Source organism: Phalacrocorax aristotelis, chromosome 1 (assembly GCF_949628215.1).
Source record: "Phalacrocorax aristotelis chromosome 1, bGulAri2.1, whole genome shotgun sequence".
Taxonomy (NCBI): Eukaryota; Metazoa; Chordata; class Aves; order Suliformes; family Phalacrocoracidae; genus Phalacrocorax; species Phalacrocorax aristotelis.
The window spans coordinates 207,548,471-207,570,527 of NC_134276.1; the positions used below are offsets into that span (position 1 = coordinate 207,548,471).

Consider the following 22,057-nt stretch of genomic DNA (forward strand, 5'->3'; position numbering starts at 1 on the left):
TAGGGAATCAGTAACCCCATGGTAAGGAGCCCAGAGCTGGTTCTATTCAGTACCACTGTAAGGGCTCATGACCACACTCAGGCTGCACATTGCAGACAAACCCAGTAACACTTCACTGCCAGTTTCATTGCAGTGATGCTTAAACAGCAGCTAGATCTCTGTAGCTAAAACCACATTACACTCTGAGTTACGTTCAATTCCATGAAGACTTTTTTCTGTTAATTGAAAAGTTGGGCAAAATACATAGAGGATCACATAAAACTTACAACTTGACTTAATAAATTGATTTAATTTTTGAACTTTCTAAGATTTGTTCCAGTTTTTTTTGTTTTATTCAGTATATTTAAATTCTGGTGGAAATATCACAAGTAAAATGCACCTTTTATTCTGAAAATGCCCGATAACTTATTCTGGCTGTTTGTTAGTGGGGTTTTTTTGGTTGGGGTTTTTGGTTTTGTTTTGTGGTGTTTTTTTTCTGGTGTGGGGTTTTTTAATCACTGAGGAAATTCCAATGTATCTATATTCTACAGCAAAAGAAAATAAAAGGAATTAAATTTCATCTAACTTCTTTTAGAAGACTGTAGACACTTGCAGCTTAGGAAACTAAACTGAGAACTTGGGACAGTGTTTATACACCGGCGTTGATTTAATTTATATACAAAAGCAGAAGAGAAATGTATGGCTCTGGCTGTCCTTGGCAAATTCTATGTTACAGATGAATAAATTGGGAGAGAGAAAAGAGGGAGAATTCTGGCATTTGACAGTTTAATCATGGTTTACTCCCATTAATGAAATCTTCAAACTAACTGAAGTGGAAAATACCTTTAATTACCTTGTGGTTCTATCCCAGGCAATGTGGAAGCATTATTTAGGAGTGCTTTTCTTATTTTATGTGCTTAAAGAGAATAATTTTTGTCATTACTGCTGCATATAAGATTGCTGCTTCTGGTTTTCCTCTGTAGTCTTGTAATATAAATCTCTCAAAGTTTTTTAGCTACGGACAGCCCTGGGCAAGCTTTTCTGATGGGACATTGCAACCTGTGTGTCTGTCAAGCTAATATCTCAATGACTAGCAGAAAATGTTATTTAATCTTCCTGATGGAAAATTTTTCTTATCATAAATTATGGACATTAGAAAATATAAGGAAAAGGCATTTCAAATTATGTCAGATATGTTGTAAGAACATAAAAAAAAAGTCTAAATGAATACCATTAGAAACTCAAGGTGGGCCAGATATAACTGGTGGCTTCAACAAGTACTGAAGCAACATTCTTGAGGGAGGAAAAGATGAGATGCAGTAAAGATCCACCCAGAAATAGAAGATAGAGCCACTCCTAAAATTGTGTGCTGATTTAGTTCAACTTTATTAGGTAAGGAAAAAAAGAAAAAGAAAGCCAAAACCTGAAGCCAGTAGAGTAATGGTAAAAACAGATTCAACCATGGAAACAGATTCAAGTCATGGAAAATAGCAAAAAGCCTGTGAAGTACTTGTCTACTCTTTGACGATTTCTCTTTGAACCCTTTTTGCATTGGCTTTATCCATTTAGATAAAAAACTCTTAAGAGCAAAAAAAAAAAAAGATTCTGTTACAGTCTAGGGTGGAGATGAAAATGATGGAACCCTGATTTCAGCTGGGAGTCTCCAGGTTCTACTGGAATACAAAAAATAATATTAATTTTTTTAAAATTTGCTAAATCCAAGTGCAAGTATATAGTTTAAGTTATTTCTATTCTTTCTAGAAAGATAATGTAAAATCAGTAAAGTATATTTCTCCCTTGAATATGAAAAAGGGATTTATTTTCCGATGGTACTTTGTGATAATCAGATGTTGAGAAAAACTGACCTAAAAATCTAAGCCTTTCATACTAATAAGTTCCAAACACACCACTGCTGTCTGCTTCTTCCCATCTCCCTCATGTCTCTGATGATGAAATCATATTTTCTGATGTTGAAAAACAAAATTAGCATGCAGCCACCTCATTTATCCAGTGACCTTTTAAAAATTAAACTTATTGCACAACACAGGAGAAAAGTCATTCTCATAAAATACATCATAGAAGAGTGGCTGTCCAAATATATTAGATAAAGCTGTGTATGCTGTATATTAAAATGCTATTTAGTGATAATATATACTATGTAGACACTTTAATTATATAAAGTCATATGTATATTATATAGAACAAATGTTCATTCTTGCTTAAACTCAGTTACTGAGAATTCTTTCATTTCTAAAAGATTAAGATTGTATATTTCAAGACGTTGAGTCTGAAGAGGTCATTGCTGTGGGAGCTGATGATATTTGTCATTCATTCCAAGAGCAGGTCTGGTCCCACACTGAAAATCAGACGCACTACCATCTGTATTATAAGCAGTTAAGTCCAGTCAAGTCCAAGCCCGAGGCTCAGCTTTGTAACACATCATAAGAGGAGAGAACCCAAGTATTCTTTGCCTTTTAATGTTGTTCCAAGATATCATCTTGCACACTGGATAGATTGGTCAGGACAGGAGTCATCAGTGCACAGCCCAGTTCCTTACTAGTAATCTCCAGCTTGGCTGCTCTTAAACCAAGTGCCGATACTGGGAGTCCAGAGCGAAAGGTGGCAATGTGGCTAGGAAGCTTATGGGTGAGAGGACACTTTGGTTTCGCCTCTTAAGGATTTGTTATTTAAATGGCTAAAGCCAATATAAAAAGTTTCGAAGAGAAATGGTCAAAGAGTAGACCAGTACTTCATAGCCCTTTTATTAGTTTCCAGGAACATTTGGTGTGGTTGAATCTGTTTTTACCGTTACTCTTACTGGCTTCAGGCTTTGGCTTTCTTCTTTTTTTTCCTTAGCCAATATAGTTGAACTAAGTCTACTCTCAAGGTGTAGATATGACCTAAGTTCCTCACTATATCAGGTCTTAAACTCAAAAGTTAAGTTCCATACCTGCTGCATTGGTCTTCCATTATTGCTCACATGATCTGAAGGAAAGGATTTCAATAATCTGTTCAGTCCTTTCCACGTGTTTGTTGCCTAGTATAAGTGCTTTATAGAGTTTAACATATTCTGTAGAATAACAGAGAATTGATAGGAACTATGCAAAATATAGTAACAATAATTTTATACTGATCAAATAGGTGGGCTAATATCCCTCACTTCCTAATAATGTTTATTTTTTTAAATTGCCCATTTTATGGTAGTCTATCAGAAAACAGCGATAAACTTCCAGACCCCAGGATGAAGTTACACAGATGTTTTGTTTCTGCCAGTAGCTAGGAGATCAAAAGGATATCAGCAGCTGAAAAACATGATACAGGAAAGGAAGGGATCCAGACACATGGGCTGGCTTTAGGAGAGATGTCTTTCTTTGGAGAAAGCCCAAGAAGGTAAGGATTTTCTGGGATATGGAGAACAGCATATCTTGGGGAAAGGCAAGAATACACCAAAGAGATTTTGTTGTCTAAGGTCAGTTTTCTCATAAATTCTTTGTCTGCTAATAAGTCAAACCATGCTTTATGGAAGCTGCCTGAGCATTATTCCCATTGTCTCTGCTCCTGAACTCTTACCTGTGCTCATGGGGGATCATTGAATTCCAGGCTTGACACTGGATACCACTTTTGGTAACAGATATTGTTCCTTTGTAGTCTGCTCCTTTTCCAATGATACAATTCCTGACATAGTCTATTGAAAGAAAGAAGAAAATTAGGGGTTTGTTTAATGTATTTAAAATTAGAACTCATCATCAGCTTTCACATAAAAATAATATATTTTTGATAGTCTTTAAATACTTAATTATTAAAAATATTTTTAATTGTCCATGTAATTCTTGTCTCCTTTTTTTTTTTTCAAAATTTTGATCACTAACTTCCCAAAGAAAGCTACTGAAAATATTTCCAAAGTGTCTGATTGACCAAAAGTCCATTTCTGAGGACTTAAGTACCCTATTCATGAATGAGGTAAATAAAAAGCAATATGAAGTCAATAACAGTAGCTCATACAAATGAGTTTTTAAGTAGTTAACCGAAGTAGCAGTTCAGACCAGTATATATGTTGGTAGGCGAATAGGTAGATTGGAAAACTGAGCAAGAGCAAGTATGCAGACAAGCTTGCATGACAGCAAAACCAGGGTCTTTGTAAATAAAACTGTAGGATGCAGCCTTCAGAATGTGTAAAGCCATCCCATACCCAGAATGCTCCTACAGCACTGACTGTCACTGACTGACCTCAGCTTTTTCCCCCTCCATAGCTGGAAAAACAAAATCAGTAAATAAATCAGTTACCCTTCTTTTCATACAGATCAAACGCATGGTCTTGCTTCTTTCTCACACCATTTGTCAAGCTGTTGAAGGATAACCAATGGCATCGTTTTGTAACTCTGTCATAAGCAAAGGCCCTGCAAAGAAAATCTGGATGAGAAAAAAATCTCTGTGTGGTTTATAATAATGACACATGGCCTGCCAAGGAGCATGCAATGACATCAGATTTATTTTTACTGGGAAAGTCAGAGAAACAGCCCAAATTACTATTTAAACCCACAACTGTGCTGACAAGAACAAAGAAACAGAGAAATTAAATTGATGTGGCCGTTACATTAAATATCAGCTTGGTTGTTCACACTAATCTAAGAGTTCCCTTGTCATTTAGGATCTTTATTTTATAAGTGAGATAAATGTGACTGAGGCAGCAATTGTGTCTCCAGTTGTTCTGCTTTCTGGGGAATAAAAAGGAATACTCAAAAAACATCTTTGCTTTGCTTAGAATACACTTCTGAAATAGTTAAGCATCTCATACTGATGTCTTGAGGAAAATTCAAGCACAAGGAGTCTGTTTCTTGCCTAGAACAACAGAGCTGTTTAAAAACAAGATTATTTTTATTTTTATGAATAATATAAACTGTGATAGTGTACCTACATCTTGTCCTTGCTTTGCTTTTATCTTCTTTTTTTTTGTCTTATTTTTAACTGCTTTCAAGGAGAGAGCACAATGTGTGCGGAACTGAGTGGATTTGGGGGGGGGGGGCAAGAGAGAAAAACAGAAATCAAAAGAGGAAAAACACTGCCTTAAGTGTAGGTAAAATGTTTTAAAGGATTTTTTAAAACACAGTTGACTGCCAGGGTGGGCGCAACCGTTATTGCAATAAGAGAAAAAATAAAAAAAATCCCACAGAAAATTCTTTTTTTCCTTTAATTTCTCATTAGAACCAAATAACAAATCACTGACATGATGCTATTCTCTAACCCACCACAAAGTCTACGCTTCTGTCAGTCATCCCAAACCTTCTGATATATTTTATTCTGACCTGAGAAGGCCTTTTAACTCTACTTGATAATACCTAAAAGACACACAGGTTTCCCACACTTCATCCGTACTTTGGCTGTGCCATACTCCTGAGCACTACATCCCCCCCTAGCTTTGATCTTAATTTAATTCCACTCTTGCCATGCAAGTTTTTCTGTGTGAGATCTTGCTGGCTTCAGCTAAAAATATTACAAGATCCTATCCAACCACCCCGCTCTTCTCTCTTTCAAACATCCTCTTCATTACCGTTTCCATCACCAAACAGATTTTTCATCCAACTGCTCTCCCTACTCTGTTGACTCCAAATGTTTCCAACCTGCTAACCTTCATCCTTCTGCCCTTGTTCAGCCTTCTGTTCTCTTCTGGCTTGTTCTCAAATATAAGCCTATCCAAGTGCCTCTAACTCCATCCCCACAAAAATATCCTTGACCTTTCCTGCCTTTCCAATTACATTCTCCTTTCCCCTCCTCCCTCCTGAAGTGGGAATGCAGAATGCACTGTTTACAAACTTTTCTTTCGGTTTTTGCCTTTCAGTTGCCTTTTGGTATCTTTCCAGTTTGGCTTCAGACACTTCTGCACATAAAAGTTTCTAACAATCTTTTCCTGGACCCAAATCTGGAGGGTTTTTACACTTCCAAAGTCAACATATTTAAGCAAATTCTTAGACTTTCTTCTACTGATACTGCTGATCACAACAATTTTTGTTGTTGCTATTTGTACTGTGATAGCTTGTAGATTTTCTGATCAGATACTGGAATCCTGTGGTTTGTACTGGAATCCCTTTCTGTGTAAATACAAAGGCGTTCTAGAAATTTAGCAGATAACAAAGGATAAGACAGGCACAGATCCGTAGGTAAGGAAATGTCATGTCTGCAAAAGTAATCTGCATAGCCAATAAAATAGTAACTGTATTATCTTTTTCTCATCCATATGAAATGTAGTGGGAAAAGCTCCAATGAGAACTGCATGAAAACAGTGGGAGTAATGGACTGCAAATGGTGGTGAAACACAGGAATAAGAACAGCTTAGCAGCTGGTTAATAAAACTGATAGGGAAGGCAGAAAATGATGCACAGAGAGTTATGAAGGTAAGTGAATCAATGGGGTACGTGGATGGGGGATTTTAGGAATAGTGTTATGAAGAAACAAGCCTAGATCAGGACTTGCAACTCAGTTGGAAATGATCAAGATCTGTGCAAGCATGACAGCAAGAGAAAAGAGGAAAAGTCCATTCTGAGAAGTGACATATATTAGCTCCAACAAAAAGGTGTCAGAGTTAAAACCAGCAAGGATTAATGATTATCAAATACAATACTCCTGATCTACTTGCAAATGATACCGAAACTTATTATAAATACATCAAATGTTGTTTTTTGTTTCCACTGCCACCAGAAAATAAGGAGTGTAAGTCTGCAGTGCCTGGAATCGACTACTTTACCACTTTCTGACAGAAAAGAAACCCAGCCCTCTTCCTGTTTGTGTACCTCACAGGACACAGACCCAGGGGCTGCTGCTCCCAGTGTTATTGTCACAATTATGTTAGGAAGTATTTCTATTTTATTGGATCTTAATATTTAAATTTAGTTTGCAACCAGAAAATGAAACATCAGTGTTGTGACCCAAGTGATGGAGAACTATTGCATGGATATGTAGCACATGAATCAAGCAATGAAGATGTCAATAAAGAAAGGAAAATCCAAGTCTTATACTTCAAATACTTAAAATGCCATTTTGTGTTACTTTATTCTTATTTTAGAATGCTCCCACAGCAACCAGTAAACTAATTGGTTTTAATTTAAGTTGGGAAGAAATTTCACCTTGTGGTAACATACATATGCTGGGGATCCTAGGAATAAAAGGGAAACATTAGTAATCATTGATTCCTTTGAAAGGGAACACATGTCAAATATGTGTTTACAGGAGCATCAAAGAACTATGCACACTACAACAGAACTCATCTGGATCCAAATGGGAAACCACAAGAATGTTCCCAGATACAGAAAATCCCTCTTGCTCTGCTGCATAGTGGTAGCACAGGCAAGACCTAACCACGCACACGCCTGCTGCCTTGCTAAAAATCTGTCTGGGAAAATTGTAAATTCAGAGCACAATTAATCAGATTTGCAATTCTTTTTCATCTGCAGTGCAAAATAGTTACATGACTGATTGCAGTTCTGCTACCTGTGAGTAGGATTCTTCCAAACCATGTTCTCAAAGTCCCTCATGGCTCCTCTATGCTGCTTTATGACTGATTACTGCAGAGAGAATTTGCCCCTTAATGAATCCATCAGACACTGTCCCAATAGAAAAAAATCTTCACAAATGAGAAAGCAATAAAAATTCAGAGAGATTCTAGATTATTATTCATGTAAAATAGAATCAACAAATATATTAACCTACTTTTTCTTTTCAGAACATAAAACATACCAGTCAGAGCAGCTACAACTAGCTTGAGACAATTTTCCTAAGCAGATGTTGGAATACAGATTTGTTGTTTACTTGGCATCATTCAGAATTTTTTTGTGCTTTGAAACCTAATTTTGTAATACTTCTCACTGCTGACCATCAGAACTCAGGATTTTCTTACTTTATTGAATACAACCTGATCCACTTGGCAATGATATCAGTGGAAGCTCTGTCAATAGGAAAAGGAGTGGCTTGTACCATGTGAAAAATATTAGTGCTTGAAAAAATTTTCTAACAGAAATAAGTAAACTCTGGTCATTGTTTACATATATAAATAATCAAAGTACAAAACAATACAAACTAGATCTTGCAACACTGGAATTAAAGGCTTAAAGAAGGATTAAATTACAGTCGAGGGTCTTTTCTGCCAAGGAAGAGCTTTTGTTATCACATTTGGGCTAGCTTCCATTTGTAGTAATTGTCAAAACATTTTATGTTTCAAGAGCGGGCTCACATTTAGCACAGTACTCACCAGTACAGAAGTCATCCATTCTCTCCAAGATTCTCCTGCATTCGTATTCTTTCATTTATTGCTAATGGTCTAGACTAAGAGAGGCCAGGGGAATAATTTAAGTCTAATACATGGGAAAAATAATAGTGATTTGTTCCAAAAAACAGTCGAGAGTATGTACAAGGCAGACAAGCAATCAGCTGCATCACGTGTTTCGAAGAGACAGCAGATACTGAAGAATAGCTACCATACACTTGCAGTGATTGTGCAGCCCAGCAGATTTGATTTCATTGTATCAGATTCATAGTACTTGCCAGTGCACTTCAGCAGTGCATGTATCTGTGTTCCATGTGTGAGGTTCCCATTGAATTCAGTGGGAGTAATGTGCAAAGAATGAAGACAGAATATGGTCTGAAGTGGTGCTGAAATACTGCAGCTGTGATGTGTGACAACAACCATTTTAAAAGAGACATAAAAATCTCAGAAATGTTCGCCGAACACTACAGTGCAGCACAAGTCATCCACTTAACACGAGTACTTTTTTTCACCTATGTTACAGAAAAGATTACAGATTGAACAAGCTAAGAAGACAGAACAACTCAGATAAAGCTTCAGAAAAGACTGACACTCTCTGGACAGGTAGAACAAGATCATGGAAATCAAAAAAGTACAGTTTTTAGGGTGTCCTCAGTACAAGCTACCACTGATGACAATTACAGACAGACCTTTGCCAAAGAGCATTATATAGATAACATGAGGGAAAAATAATAAATGGAGATACATTACTTACTTGCAAGTGAATGAAAGGCCTTTGTTCCTGCTGCATCTCTTGGCACATTGCTCAGTGGTATTTAACAGCTTGGTTTTTACTTCCAGTGTTTTGTTTACTTTAATGAGCATCAATTCTCCTGTTTTTCTGAAGTCATGAAGAGGATTTCTCCTTTTTCCTTTACCCTCTAAGAAGGAAGCAAAGAAGAAAAAAAATAAACCAAAACACTGTAAAGAAGAGTGCTGACATTAAAGTTGGCATTAGATATGAATAACATTTATTAGGAATTGTAGGAACACTGGTACCGAAAGCATAGAGAAATTCACAAAAACAAGGTACAGGCAGATACTTTAGAAGAACTGATTATTTTAGATGGTGATCTCCATTCTTAAAAACAGGAATGGTAGGACTTATAGCAAACCTAATTTCAAATAAAGACTTGCATAATGTTAGAAAAGGGTAAGAGGAAAGCTTTTCACCCTTTGTAAAATTTTTTCAGAACCCCCAAAATATGCCTGATAATAATGTTCTGAGATTTATAAATATTCCCATTAAAAACTCAATTGAAAAAGGTGAACAAAGGTCTTTTTTGGATGGACAGAGTGTAGTTACAATCAGAAGGAAAAGGGTATAAATGTTATAGACACTCACGATCTGAATGGGATATACTGTTCTTAAAAGAACATTTTTTTTTAATCACAAATTGTGAAAAGATGTGGGGCCTGAAAGTGACACAAAATAATCGTTTATCCTGCCTCTGCTCCAGTGAAGACTCAGTGTGAGTGTTGTGTCCAGTTTAGGTGTGACTGAATTAGAGTTGTTAGCCTACAGAAAAGAAGACAAGGGGAGGCAGAGGCCATAGCATGGAAATAGTCTGTACTGCTGCAGAGTTTTCTGTGAAGAGGAAGGCACTGACCTGGTTTCTGTGTCTTTCTTGAAAGGCCCAGAGGAAAGAGTATAATACAGAGCAGGGAAGATTGGCTAGAGATGTTTGGCTATAGCACAAGAGGAAAAGTCTTTGATTGGAAGAAAACCCCACAATTTTCCCAATATGAATGTATGTTTTCTGGTTTGTGGGTTTTTTTTTTCCATAGAAACCAGTCTGCCAGTGTAGGCTGCTCCATCACCAGTGAAGGCAGATGAGCTCCTCTGGAGAGTGATTCTCCCTATTCTGACAGATGAGTAACACAGGGAGGACAAATTGCCCTTTGAATCTATTTCTCCTCTTTCACCCAGTGATCCCAGGTGATCTTTTTTTGATTAGATGGCTAATCCAGGTAAAGTTAGGTGAATGAATCGCTCCTTAATTTACAAAGTAGGTAATAACACTTTTCATAAACTCTTTCCACATAACTGTTTTCACAGCAGTCCTTTCATTATCCTCTACAGAATCTGCAACAATGATAGGACACAAATGCTTGGGATCAATTTATTAAATTTTGTCAGAGTCTTTCAAATATATGAAATGTCAGCCTAGTGCTCTGTTATCCTGAACAGACAATTCCTTGTGCAAGTGCAGAGTGCACTTAGGTCAGTGAATTTTTCTTGCTGCACTCTCTGCAGAAGCTCAGAATAACTCGGTGAATTGCAATAGCTGAGGCTCTGAAGGAGTTACTGACAACTCTACATATTGTAAAGCGACAGAGGGCTTAAGGGTGTTCCCTTCACAGAACTTCCATCCTGATCATTAAGTGAGCTCACATTTTCACTGGATTCAGCTAAATCACACCTCTCAGTGGTGAGTTATCCCTAAGACACCTAAAAATACAACAAAGATTTAAATTAGCTTTCATCAATATTCAGCCTTTAAAAAACAGAAAATCAAAGGAGTAGATCTCTGCCGCAATGTCCCTATAAAAGTCTTCACCCCATCCTACTCCTCTCCTTTTTGAACAGCTGAAGGTGATCTATGTTATTCCCCTGTGTTTAATAGCTCACAACTTTAATTTGAACTACAAACATTTTCAGAAAAAAATAATTTATTTACCTCCAAATCCATGTTATTATTATATGAAGAAGTTTTGATGAAAAGGTCAAATGTCAATAGTTTTGGCGCTGTGTTGGGGACTCATATCAGTTCTCTTAAGTTTTTTCAGCCTTGCATTTGTGCATTGCACATGAACCCAAAATGAATGTTTAGGGAAATGGTGTGAGGACACTCTCGCCTTAAGTATCAGTGCCCTGTTACTGGAAGCCATTGTGCCTAAACTAAAGCTGCTTTGTTTTTTGCTGTAGTTGTGATAGAGCCAAAGTGCTGCAAAAAGGGTTGCATCTGCTCTGTAAGACAACCACAGAAAAACAAGTCTTCTATCAAGCTTTTGTGGTAAATTTCTCAATCTATTCTCTTACAAGACATATTTGTTAGCTCTATGTTGTCTCAGCCAAGACTTTTATGTTAAACAGAGGTAAAAATCTGTACAGAATATCAAAGTATTTTCTTTCAGTTCCTGATGCTAACATTTCCCATCTACTGATAAGTGTCATTATCTTAATTCCCAATGATAACAGCTTCTTAAACTCACCAGCTAGCATGCAAGAATATGATTTAAAAAAATCAAGAAATTCTGTTCTTCCTGAAAAAGATGGTCCACAGTTGTGATTTTTTTTTCTTCTCCTAGCAGTTGTCCAAAAAGGATTATGGGTTTGATCTTGCATCTAGCAATTCATAACAGCCTGATTTACTTTAGCTTTCAAACAACAACATTGTACGACTTGCCTATAATCCAAAAGGCAAAGGGCCAAATGCATCTGTGGTGTGACTGTTAGAACTATCAGAATAATGCAAAGTATTACTTTTACAACTCTAACAACAAAATAAAAATCATTGAACTTTTTTATTTCAAATTAAGTGTATTTATTATTAAAATCTTAAATAAAATAGTGCCCTAGGAATGTTCTACATTAAAGGTTATCATGCAATGTGCTATAACTGATATTCCTAATTTTTGATTGCCATTCATTTCAGTTTCCTAAACTTTGATTAATCAGGACTTTTGGTTATTTTGTGGCCCATGTCCTCTGATGTTTCTTGTAGTTGAATATCATGTTCTAAGGAAGTCTGACATTCCGCTTAAATTTGAAAATAATAGCAGCTGATTCAAACACAAAAGAATCCAGTCAAATACGAATCAACATATTTTTCTTTAACAAAAACAACCACTAACTAAAAATATTTCTTCAGTTGACAAAAAAATTCCTCAGAAAGGTGAGGGTGGTGCCTCTTTCTATTTCTTAACATGACAGCAACCTTGGTTGAACAGAAAAAATGAAGAGCTCAGCCAATGCCCAAGAAAATGGGAACTACTACATTTGCTCTAGCAGGATGCGGCATTGGACAAGTCACCCATAATCTCATTTGGGATTTCCACAGTCTCCCTGCTGGAGTTTCATAAAATGCTTTAAATAGTTACTGAAGAAAAAAGGTTCCTCACAGTGAAAGGTATTTACCTGGGAACTACAAGAACTCAAATTCGTGTTCTTTTACTACCTTTTTCGTATGAAGTTTCTGTATAATCTTCTCAGATAAAAAGCATTAACTGAGACTGCTCAAAATATAGGGCATTTCAGGGAAAAGATTTCCAACAATACCTTTTCTCAGAGTAGTTCCAGTCCATTTCAAATCAATGATCAGAGATAAAGTAAATTATCATTATGCAGCATTTTAGTGAGAAAACTCACTAGGATATTGCAGTATCTGCATTCTAGAACCTACTTAACTGCAATTTTAATTATATTTATAAAAAATAAAACCAGTAAAGCAGCAAATACTGAGAGAAATGGACGCCATAATATTAAATATCATAGAAGTTAAGACAATTTCTTGATTAACAAGAGAAATAGGACTGAATCAGCAAAAGGTGTGTTTTGATCTCTCCCACTCTCCGATATTTTCTAATCATTGGGCTAATGGGAAAAGGGTGGCAAAATAACTTCCTTTTTTGCTTCTGGCCCTGTGTCCCACACCAAAAAGGGCTCCCACACCATCATACCACTCGGTCCTGAAAATACCAGATTAGGTACTATATCTCAATCAAAAATTCACACCTTGCAGAAAAATGTAGGTCTGATACTGAGCTATGAGAGTCAAAAAATTCAATGTAAATCTAGTTTCAATCCGTTTAGACCTCAAATACCTAAGCAAGTCAAGTTTCAGACTCTTAGGTCTTAGTTTGACCACAAAAAGCATTTGGTTTTGCATTATTTGTTTAGTAGTAGAAAACTCATATAGCTAATACGATACCATTATTGTGGCAATCAAAAGAGCATACAGGATGTCAACAGGCCTAAAGATCACCTTTGTCCATTATAATGAGATCAAAACACTGCTTGTATTGTCTGCAGCAAAATTTTACAATTAAATTATCTGGCATTTTCTACCTCATTGGTAATCGCTTTCTCTTTCCTCCTCCAGTCCAGCTTTTTCTGATATAGATGTATATTTAGGCTTCGGAGTTAGTCTTTCAGAGTATAACTGGAGCATATTGACCTTCTCCCCTAGAAAAATCTCTACTTTTATGGACTTGTCATAGACTCTACAAAGCTTTTATTAAAAAGGAGTTATGATGCATTCAGCATGTCAGCTGCTGGAGTTTCCAAGTTTCACTCTAGTCTATGCAATAGTTAGTACTTTCTTAAAGAAACAGATAGTGAAGTCTTCCGATAATGTGAGAAGCCTCATTCTTTCATTTCTTTCTAATTTTGCATACCACTTTATTACACAGAACAAACACATCAAAACTCAAAACCAATTTTCCAAATTAGAAGAGCAATACATTTAATTTAAAGGGTTTTATTTATATCAAGATTCTTAATGAAATCTTGATGGTTTGATATGGAGTATCATTTCCTTATTCTGTTTGTTTACATTTGCAAAACTTCAGCATTTTACTAAGTATTTACTGCTCTGTTGTGCTAAATTTTCATATGCCTGGAGTAAGGGAAAATTCTTTTTCTGTTATCATAGTTACTGATGTATGTAAGGTCTTCATACTATGGATGGAAAAATGGCCTTTTATAATATTCCATTTTGAAAAAAATATGGACAGTCACATAACAACACTGCTGTTCATTTTGTTTGTAAGATGTCAGAAATAAACTAAATCTTTGGGTGGGGGGAAAAATGAAAGATGAAAAAAAAGAAAATGAAGGAACCTAAATTCCAGAGGCTGGAAGATACTATCAGGACACTATCACTAACTAGTCAGGATACTGTCTGATACTATCAGTAACTGCAGGAATCAACTGCAGTCCTTCCAAATAATGCAATGAAATGAAAAATAAGATGGCACTGGAGAAAAAAATTGAAAGAGGGAAATTGTCTACACACTGTGTAGGAAGATCAGAGAAGCTGGAAGTTTAAAATATATTCCAGTAAAGAAAGATGGTCATATAAAGTGGCACAATTATTTCAGAACTACAGAAGAGACATATCCCCGTTCTTTAGTATCTATTGGCATTTTAGATCTCTGCTTAATATTTTGCATCATGTTTTTAATGAAATGAAGTCACTTGACCTTGAGCAGTTAACAGATGGACTAATTAGAGATTGAATTATTTGTGTTACAACTGATAACCAGGTCAGAATGTCAAAATGAGACTAGCTAGTAACTTAATTTTGCAGTCACCACTGCAAGCCAAAGTAAACTGGATTTCCGCAATGAGCTAAAAAAAAAAAACATTCGTATGAGAGATTAATTTCATGTTTTCTTTAGAACTTAGGGAACTTAGGCGAAGAAAATAATCAGAAATCTACCATCATATGAAAGACATGCAAAAAAAAAAAAAAAAAAAAAAAAGTTAAAAGCCCAGCCCTAAACATATCTAAAGCAAGTGCAGGAAAGCACAGTTCAACACAATAAATGTAGCAAACACTTTATCAGGGAACATCATACTCAAAAAAATTTGCATGGGAACACCCAAGCAAAGATATTCATAAATATACCTCTGAATGGGAAAAAAAGAAAAAGAAACAAGCAAATCTTAGATCTCAATAAAATGTACAAAGCAAAAATCTGCAAAACCATGGACTGTCGCAGTGTCAGAAAGCATTTTTCATGAGATATCAAAGCCGAACGCTTATCTCAGTATAAAGAGTGACAATTTAATATGAAAATAAAAAATAAAGTATGCTTAATTTTATGTGTAAAATTGCATTTTGCCAAACTTGTGCAAGAAGAAAAATCAATGAGTAGGGTTTGAAATAAAGCAACAGTTCTTGACATACCTGGGTTGAAGAACAGTATGTAAATGCAGTGAGGTGTTTAACTTTCCTATAAAACATGGTTCGAGGGATACTTTTAATTAATTTCAGTGATGTATTTCCAAGACAATGTTTTTTGAAGGATATAAAATATCGAGGGTAAATTGCATATTGCTGCAGGCCCCAGTATGACGGTGTAAATATACCGGCTTCATTAAGAAAAAAATAAAAGGCCAAAACTTGACCAGATGGTGAAAGTAGATGTTACTAAATGGTTTCAGACACCGCATAATTAACTTAACAGTATGGTCACAGCAATAAAAGAAAAAATGTTAAAGGTGAATGTTGATAATAAAATCATTAATAGAGTCATCAAAGTATTATTATCAAAAAGAATAGTTAGGAAGAACTTTTTAAACAAATACATTCAAGATAGTTTTGTCTCTTAAAGCAAGTCCTAACAGAGTCACTTTGATAAAAAATAATTAATGCTCATCACTTTTAACTTACTTTTAACTTACTTTCATTTACTTTGACTTCTCCTTATGCCTGTTTCAGTATCAGAAATGTCCAGATTCCTGGCTAGAATGCAAAAAAGTGAACACCTTTTCCAAATGACTTCTCATTTGGAAAAAAAAAAAGAAAGAAGAAAGAGAGAAAAAATGAAAGAAAGAAAAAATGAAAGAAAAAATGAAAGAGAGAAAAATGAAAGAGAGAAAGAAAGAGAGAAAGAGAGAGAGAAAGGGAGGGAGGGAGGGAGGAAGGGAGGGAGGGAGGAAGGAAAGGAGGGAGGAAGGAAGGAAAGGAGGGAGGAAGGAAGGAAAGGAGGGAGGAAGGAAGGAAAGGAGGGAGGAAGGAAGGAAGGACATAATGAGAAACTGAAACAATTCTGAGACGTGCCCAAGAAAAGAACTTTGTAGATTGAATAGACTTAGATGGCAGATTAAGTTTAATGTGGTTATTTATGTAAGACAATAATTTGGCATGAAAGAGGTGCACCAACCATTCCCATAAAAACTGCAATCAGCTGTATAGCTGGAAAGTCACCAAAATAAAACCAGATGTCCAAGGAGGCATCTCTAACTTGTCACAATTAAACAGATTTTCAGGAAGGTATCTGGAAGATGATGTGATTATTTTAACTTCTGAAATTTATTTTCTTGCCAAAAGACCCATCATGGGGAAAAAATCTGCAATCTTTAGAAAGTAGTCTGAAATATAGATATATAATATAAGGATATTTTTTCCCTTATATTTACGTTGGCTTTAAGTCTAGTTGTTGAGTAGATTCAGGAAATGCAAAAAGATATTTCTTTTTGGCTTTACCTTGCATATTACCACTCACACACAAACACCCATGCATATGTATTGCTTATTAGCAGTTGCAAAGATTGCCATGCTACTTGGAACACAACTTCATGTTTTGCTAAGTCCTGGCTTTGTAACCCTCTCTATAGTCAGTGTGAAAGCCCAAGAAGTAGTAGTGCTAACAACAGATAGTATATTCTAAAATTGGATGGTATATGCAAAAGGACAGCTCTTTTTCTTCCAAGAAAAGGTTATCTGCTCAGCAGGATGCTGGGACCCATTGGCAGAAACAAATGTTCTGCAGTTTGTACTCTGTACAGGCTTGGTGTATCTAACCTCTGGCTAAATTACTGAGAGGATTTTCCCTTGTAAGATTTGTCTTCTTATGCGTTTTGCACAAGAATTAAATCCCTACCGTTTCACATTGCATTCCATAATCTTTACAAGTGTTTGGTGTTTCCTCCGAGGCAGCCAGTATGTTGTGTACTTCGTTCGTGATGGGGTCACAGCCACTGCTGAGGATGTCTGGTCATGGAGTGGGGGGTAAAAGGAAAAGCACAAGCAGGCAGGGCAGGGGGTTGGGCAAAACAAAGAGCGACAGACTGCTGAGGGCAGCAAAACAGCCCCTGTGAGGAGTGATTAAAGCCTTGCTGCATGTTGTATACATAAAAATAGCACTGCCAGCCAAGGCCCGGAGTCGTAGGAAAAGCTGGAGCTGAGGGGAGGTGGAGGGAGCAGCCAGTCCCCAGCTGGGCTTGCAGCACTGAGGACTGCCAGGCATGGCCAGGCTCATCAGACAACACAAGGGTGGAGGCCCACAAGCCATTGAAAACTCCCGGAGCTAGATTTTGCCAACACATCTGACTAATCTCGAGCACGTTCCCAGCAATTCTTTACCACAGCACTGCTTTGAGCGTAGGTATTAACTGTGTTCAGGAGCAGCTCTACTCTCTTCTAGGGGCATTGCCAAAAAAAAAACTACAGAAAAAGAGATGGGGTAATGACAAGGATGTCTTCACCCCTTCCCAGTTCTTTGTAGTTGCCATACTTCCCCGCTGCGAGGTACAAACGTTGCTCACATATGCCAATTCTCCTGCTCTTCATGCTTCCCAAGGAAGCGTGGAGATCAATCCTTTCTTAATTCTGTGATCAATCCTTTCTCACCTCCGTGCCTCTGCCCTTCAATCCCACCTCAACATTGATGTGAAATTCCAACACTCATCCAGTACAAGTAATTGCAAAATGTTCAGGGCAACCCTCTCTTCTCCACATCAAGCTTTTACCCGTCAAGAGGACCAGTTATCTTGCTTTCAAATGTCATTGGAAAAGTTCTAAATGCTTAAGTGGCAAACTAATGATCAGCATGAAATCCAAAGGGGAGATATTCCATTGTCCTAGGGAGACTGCACATTTCCCTTCCAACCCTGGCCTCAGCTGAAGTATTACAATAATGACAGATGATCTCCTCCAATAAGAGGCTTTCCTTTCCTTGACTTCAGAGCACAATTTTCCAGAGTTTTATGCAACATTTTAATCTCATGTCTTTCAACTCTATGTTCTCTACTATGTTGCTTATGAAAATGGCATTAATAGAAACAGAAAATCTGTTAAGCAGGGTAAGTGCAGTATTACATGTGAGAGCAAAACAAGCAGCCCCTGGCACTGAGCACCAAAAGGATTCCATTAAACAGAAGGAATACAGTCTTCCAACTGGCAGAGTATCATTTCACTTTGTTGACAGTATATAGTATAATGATTATCTACAGCTGGGATGGGGAAGTTAAATTTTTAAAATATACTTAGTTATGCAGACCACAGGAATACACAACATTCGTACATCGATTATGGCTATGGGATATTTTTTTAAGCAATAGTTATTTATAGGAACTAAGTGCAACTCCCATATCTTCATTAGCAACTGCTTCAGATCATCCAAACTACAGAAAGTGTGAGAAATTTGAACAAACACACTTGGCTGACAGACTTTTCCCAGAAAAATATACCTTTAATTAAAATAAATCTTTAACATACACTCTTTTGCAATATACCAATCTATTTTTTGCTTAGATTAAAAAGTAATTTTTAGATTAACATTATTAAAGAGATACTGTCTAAGAATACCAAATAATAAGACTATCTGAACAAGGAAGAAGACTCCCTGGTAAAGTTATTAGCTACAGATTCATTTCACTGTGCAAGTGACAGAGATTTACATGATATTGGTAATGACTAGGCAAGTAGTCTATAGGAACCTTGCATATTTATCTTTCATCAATCACCTTTTTATCTTTTATAGGTTAAAAAGACACTCAGAAACTGATAATGTGGACAGCTTGCTGACATGAAAATGTCTCAGTGTTTTCTTCACCCTCCTTTTTCTTTACCCATTAATATAACCCAAATGTATTAGTCAGCAACCTTGGTAACACAGGACATTGTCTTCGCACAGAATTTAGGGCATTCCAAACCTAAAAGATCCTTTCACAGAAGAATTAACACTCATTAGGTATGCTTAAAATCAGCTTTGATGGAACAGTAATAGAAAAAGTATGGATACGTATTAACGAAAGACTTTTTTTTTTCCTATTTCTAAATTCTGTTGTCATCGCTTAGCTTGGTTTTCATACATAAAAATAATAAATATGAAGGCAAATATTAATCTTTCTTAAAAACATCCCAGTAAAATGAATTCAACATCCTGTACAAAGATACCATGCATGTTTAGAAAGCAACTAATATATTTTCAGAAAGGAATGGCACAACTTCCCCTTGCCTACATTGTAAAAACCCAGACATTTTTGTTGAAGACCATATACTTTTAATAAGCAAGGTAAGCACAATGGCAGTGTGTGGTAAGAGTCCTCTTTCTTGCCCATAAGGCAAACAATAGGATTGATTAATATTAGGGTAGGTGAGGGAAGAAAGTTAAGAAAGGGAAGGTTGCCAAGAAACTGTCACTATGAAACTTGGCCAGAAAACAAGTTCTACTCTGTGAAAAATTCTGAAGTTTTGGAAATTTAATTTTCCTCCATCTCAGGATGAACCGTCCACTCCTAAACTGGAGAGCCCACTGGTTAGGGCACAATGCCATTCATCAGCCTACTCACACTAGCAGAACTGATGTTGTCTCTCAGTCTCTGCTGTTGGAATATTAGATAGATTAAATATTCATTGAGCTTGGTAAACTACAGAACAGCACTAAGATCCTACAGTCAGGGAGAACAAGGACTCCTCTTTCATTCAAGAAGTGTCCTGACTATCAAGAGATCAAGCATGATCAAGCTTGTTATGAACTTGGCTATAGACCAGTTTCTGTATCTTTGGCCAACAAAATAAAGTTGGGGGAGGGAGGTGGTGGTGTTTATTCTGCTTTTTTTTCAAACTAGCCCATCAGTTGATGAGTTTCTCAACAGCAGGTATCACAGGCTATTGTGAACATCTCCTGCTTTTTCATTTGATTTGGGGGGACCAAAGCAAAGAAAGTTTCTGTTGAAAAGGAATTATTTTAGTGAAAAGTTTTGATGGGTCAGCATTTTACAGTTTAAAAAAAATAATTTCCTCAGAAAATTCCTAACAAGCTCTAGTCATCACTTTTCAGAGAGGTCACATGTCCATACAATGGAAATTGCAATGTACATGGAAAAGGAGTTCAGAAAAGTGTAGCAGCATAGTGCTCATATCTCTGTGTCACCTGCTAAGAATGCCCACGAGAACAAAATCATTACTGAGCAGACGGAGCACAGAAGCTTTGGTGAGATATTCAGCATCCTACAGAACCACACTCTTACTGTAGGGGAAAAATGACAGGTTTTACTGCACATGATGCTGCCAAGCTTTTTTCACTTGCCCATTCAGATCACAAAATACTCCACTTTGAAATCCTATTTCAAAAGAGTTAATTTTTTAACTAGAAAATGTAGTTATGTCTTGGAAACCATCACCATCACCCGCCATACGCATTGCCTGCTGCCCTCAGACCTTGCCCCAGGACCCAGACGCTGCGTGTGCCTGCCCCTGCTCTGCCTGCCCCTGGCAGAGCCTTTCCCTGAATTGTGGCTATCTCTTGTTTCTGTCTGTGCAAAGGTCTGACCCTAACAATGTTGGCGGAAGGAAGGAAAGGTTTGTAGAAACCCTTGCAAACTTTTTTTCCTTAAACATCTCCCCAGAGGGCCAATAGAAACACAGAGTTAGCTCTTCAGATATCCAGTCCAAGGGGGACACTTCAGGAAAGAAATTCAGCTAAAGAGCTTCCAGCACTTGATTACTTATTGTTTGTTCCTTCCCCCTGCCTCCCGCTGCCTCCCGGATTTCGTTGGGAACATCTAATGAAATTATGAGTATTTCAGTCTGGAAATAGCATGTTCGTGCTGCTGAACATCAGCAAGGACATTCCCTTTCATTAACGTACTATCTTGTGTTTGGGGTATTGTCAACTTCTGTCATTTAACATTTATTCCACCACTTGGAAATTAAGGACACATGTTTCCTCGTGTCCTGATAACGGCCGGGAGCACCTATGGGCCACGAAGAGCTTTCCGTTGCCCGCTCCCAGTGTCTCCAGGGCTCCCGTCCTGAGGGAGCCCCGAGCGCCCCTTCTCCCAGGGAAGAGGTGGCGGGAAGCCGCGACCTCTCCGCAAAGCACCAAAAAACGTGCCGTGCCCCCCGCACGTTCCTCACCTCACGGCACCGCACGGCACCGCACTGCTCCGCACCGTCCCGCCCTGCTCCGCTCCGCGCCGCTCCGCGCCGCCCCGCCCCGCCGCCCTGCCCGGGCGCGGGAGGCGCTGGGCGGGCACCGGCGCACCTCAGCCCCGCCGGGCGCCCGCCGCGGGGCGAGGCGGCTGCCCCGCCGGGCAGGTAGCAGCTGGAGGTGGCGGGGTGTCCCCGCCTGCCCCACCTGCGGGGTGCCCCCGGTGCGCGGCCCCGGGCACCCAGCCTCGCCACGGCGGAGCGGAGCAGAGGGAAAATGATGCGGCTGTGAGATGGAGGGGGGTCACTAGCGAAGTGGTAGGAAAACTAACCTGCCGCAGGGATGGTGATGGGAAGCAGCAGCAGCTGATGGAGCAGCAAGGCTGGCAGGAGTTGGGTGGCCCACATGGTGCTGGCGGCCCCCCTGGGCGGCTGGCGGGGAGGAGAAGAGGAGATGGCTCCTCGGAAGGACCCTGTGCACAGCCGGTCACTAGAGGAGGCAGAGTGAGCCGAGCTGCTTTTTATTCCGATGATCTAAGTTTGTTGTGTGATTAACTGGAAAGATCTGGGTCCCAACTCCCTCTTACGGTAAGAAACTGTTTAACAACATCCCCTATCTGCGTCCTCTCCTCCTCCCCTCCCCAGGAGCTGCCTCCCCTCCCGCCCCACAGCCATTCCAGGGAGAGGGCTCCCACCGCCTCATCCCTCCCTCCATCCTCCTTCTCCCCCGCCTCCCTCCCTCCATCCCTTAGGGGCTCAGGAGGGGCAGCAGGGCCGGGCCCGGGCTCCCAGCCCTTACTCCGGGACCGTGTCTGCTGCTTCACAGCCCCATGGAGCCTCCCCCCAGCCCCTCCTGGACCCCTTTGCCCTCTCACCTGCAGCCAGAACAAACCTC

General features: G+C 38.4%; 1 protein-coding gene across 3 annotated transcripts in view; it reads right to left on the reverse strand.

The window, feature by feature from the left end:
• HGF (hepatocyte growth factor) overlaps positions 1-21,695 on the reverse strand; it is a 57,581-nt gene extending 35,886 nt beyond the window's left edge. The window contains exons 1-4 of one of the 3 annotated variants that reach the window (XM_075081504.1): positions 21,495-21,695; positions 8,988-9,153; positions 4,264-4,376; positions 3,550-3,664 (exon numbers count right to left, since the gene is read on the reverse strand). In XM_075081504.1, the coding sequence (XP_074937605.1) occupies positions 3,550-3,664; positions 4,264-4,376; positions 8,988-9,153; positions 21,495-21,570 (470 nt within the window). In that variant the 5' untranslated portion in view covers positions 21,571-21,695. Of the gene's footprint in view, positions 1-3,549; positions 3,665-4,263; positions 4,377-8,987; positions 9,154-15,675; positions 15,695-21,494 lie in introns of those variants that run through there. The other 2 variants (XM_075081502.1, XM_075081503.1) reach the window with 2 other exon arrangements.
• Between the last annotated feature and the right edge of the window lie 362 nt (positions 21,696-22,057).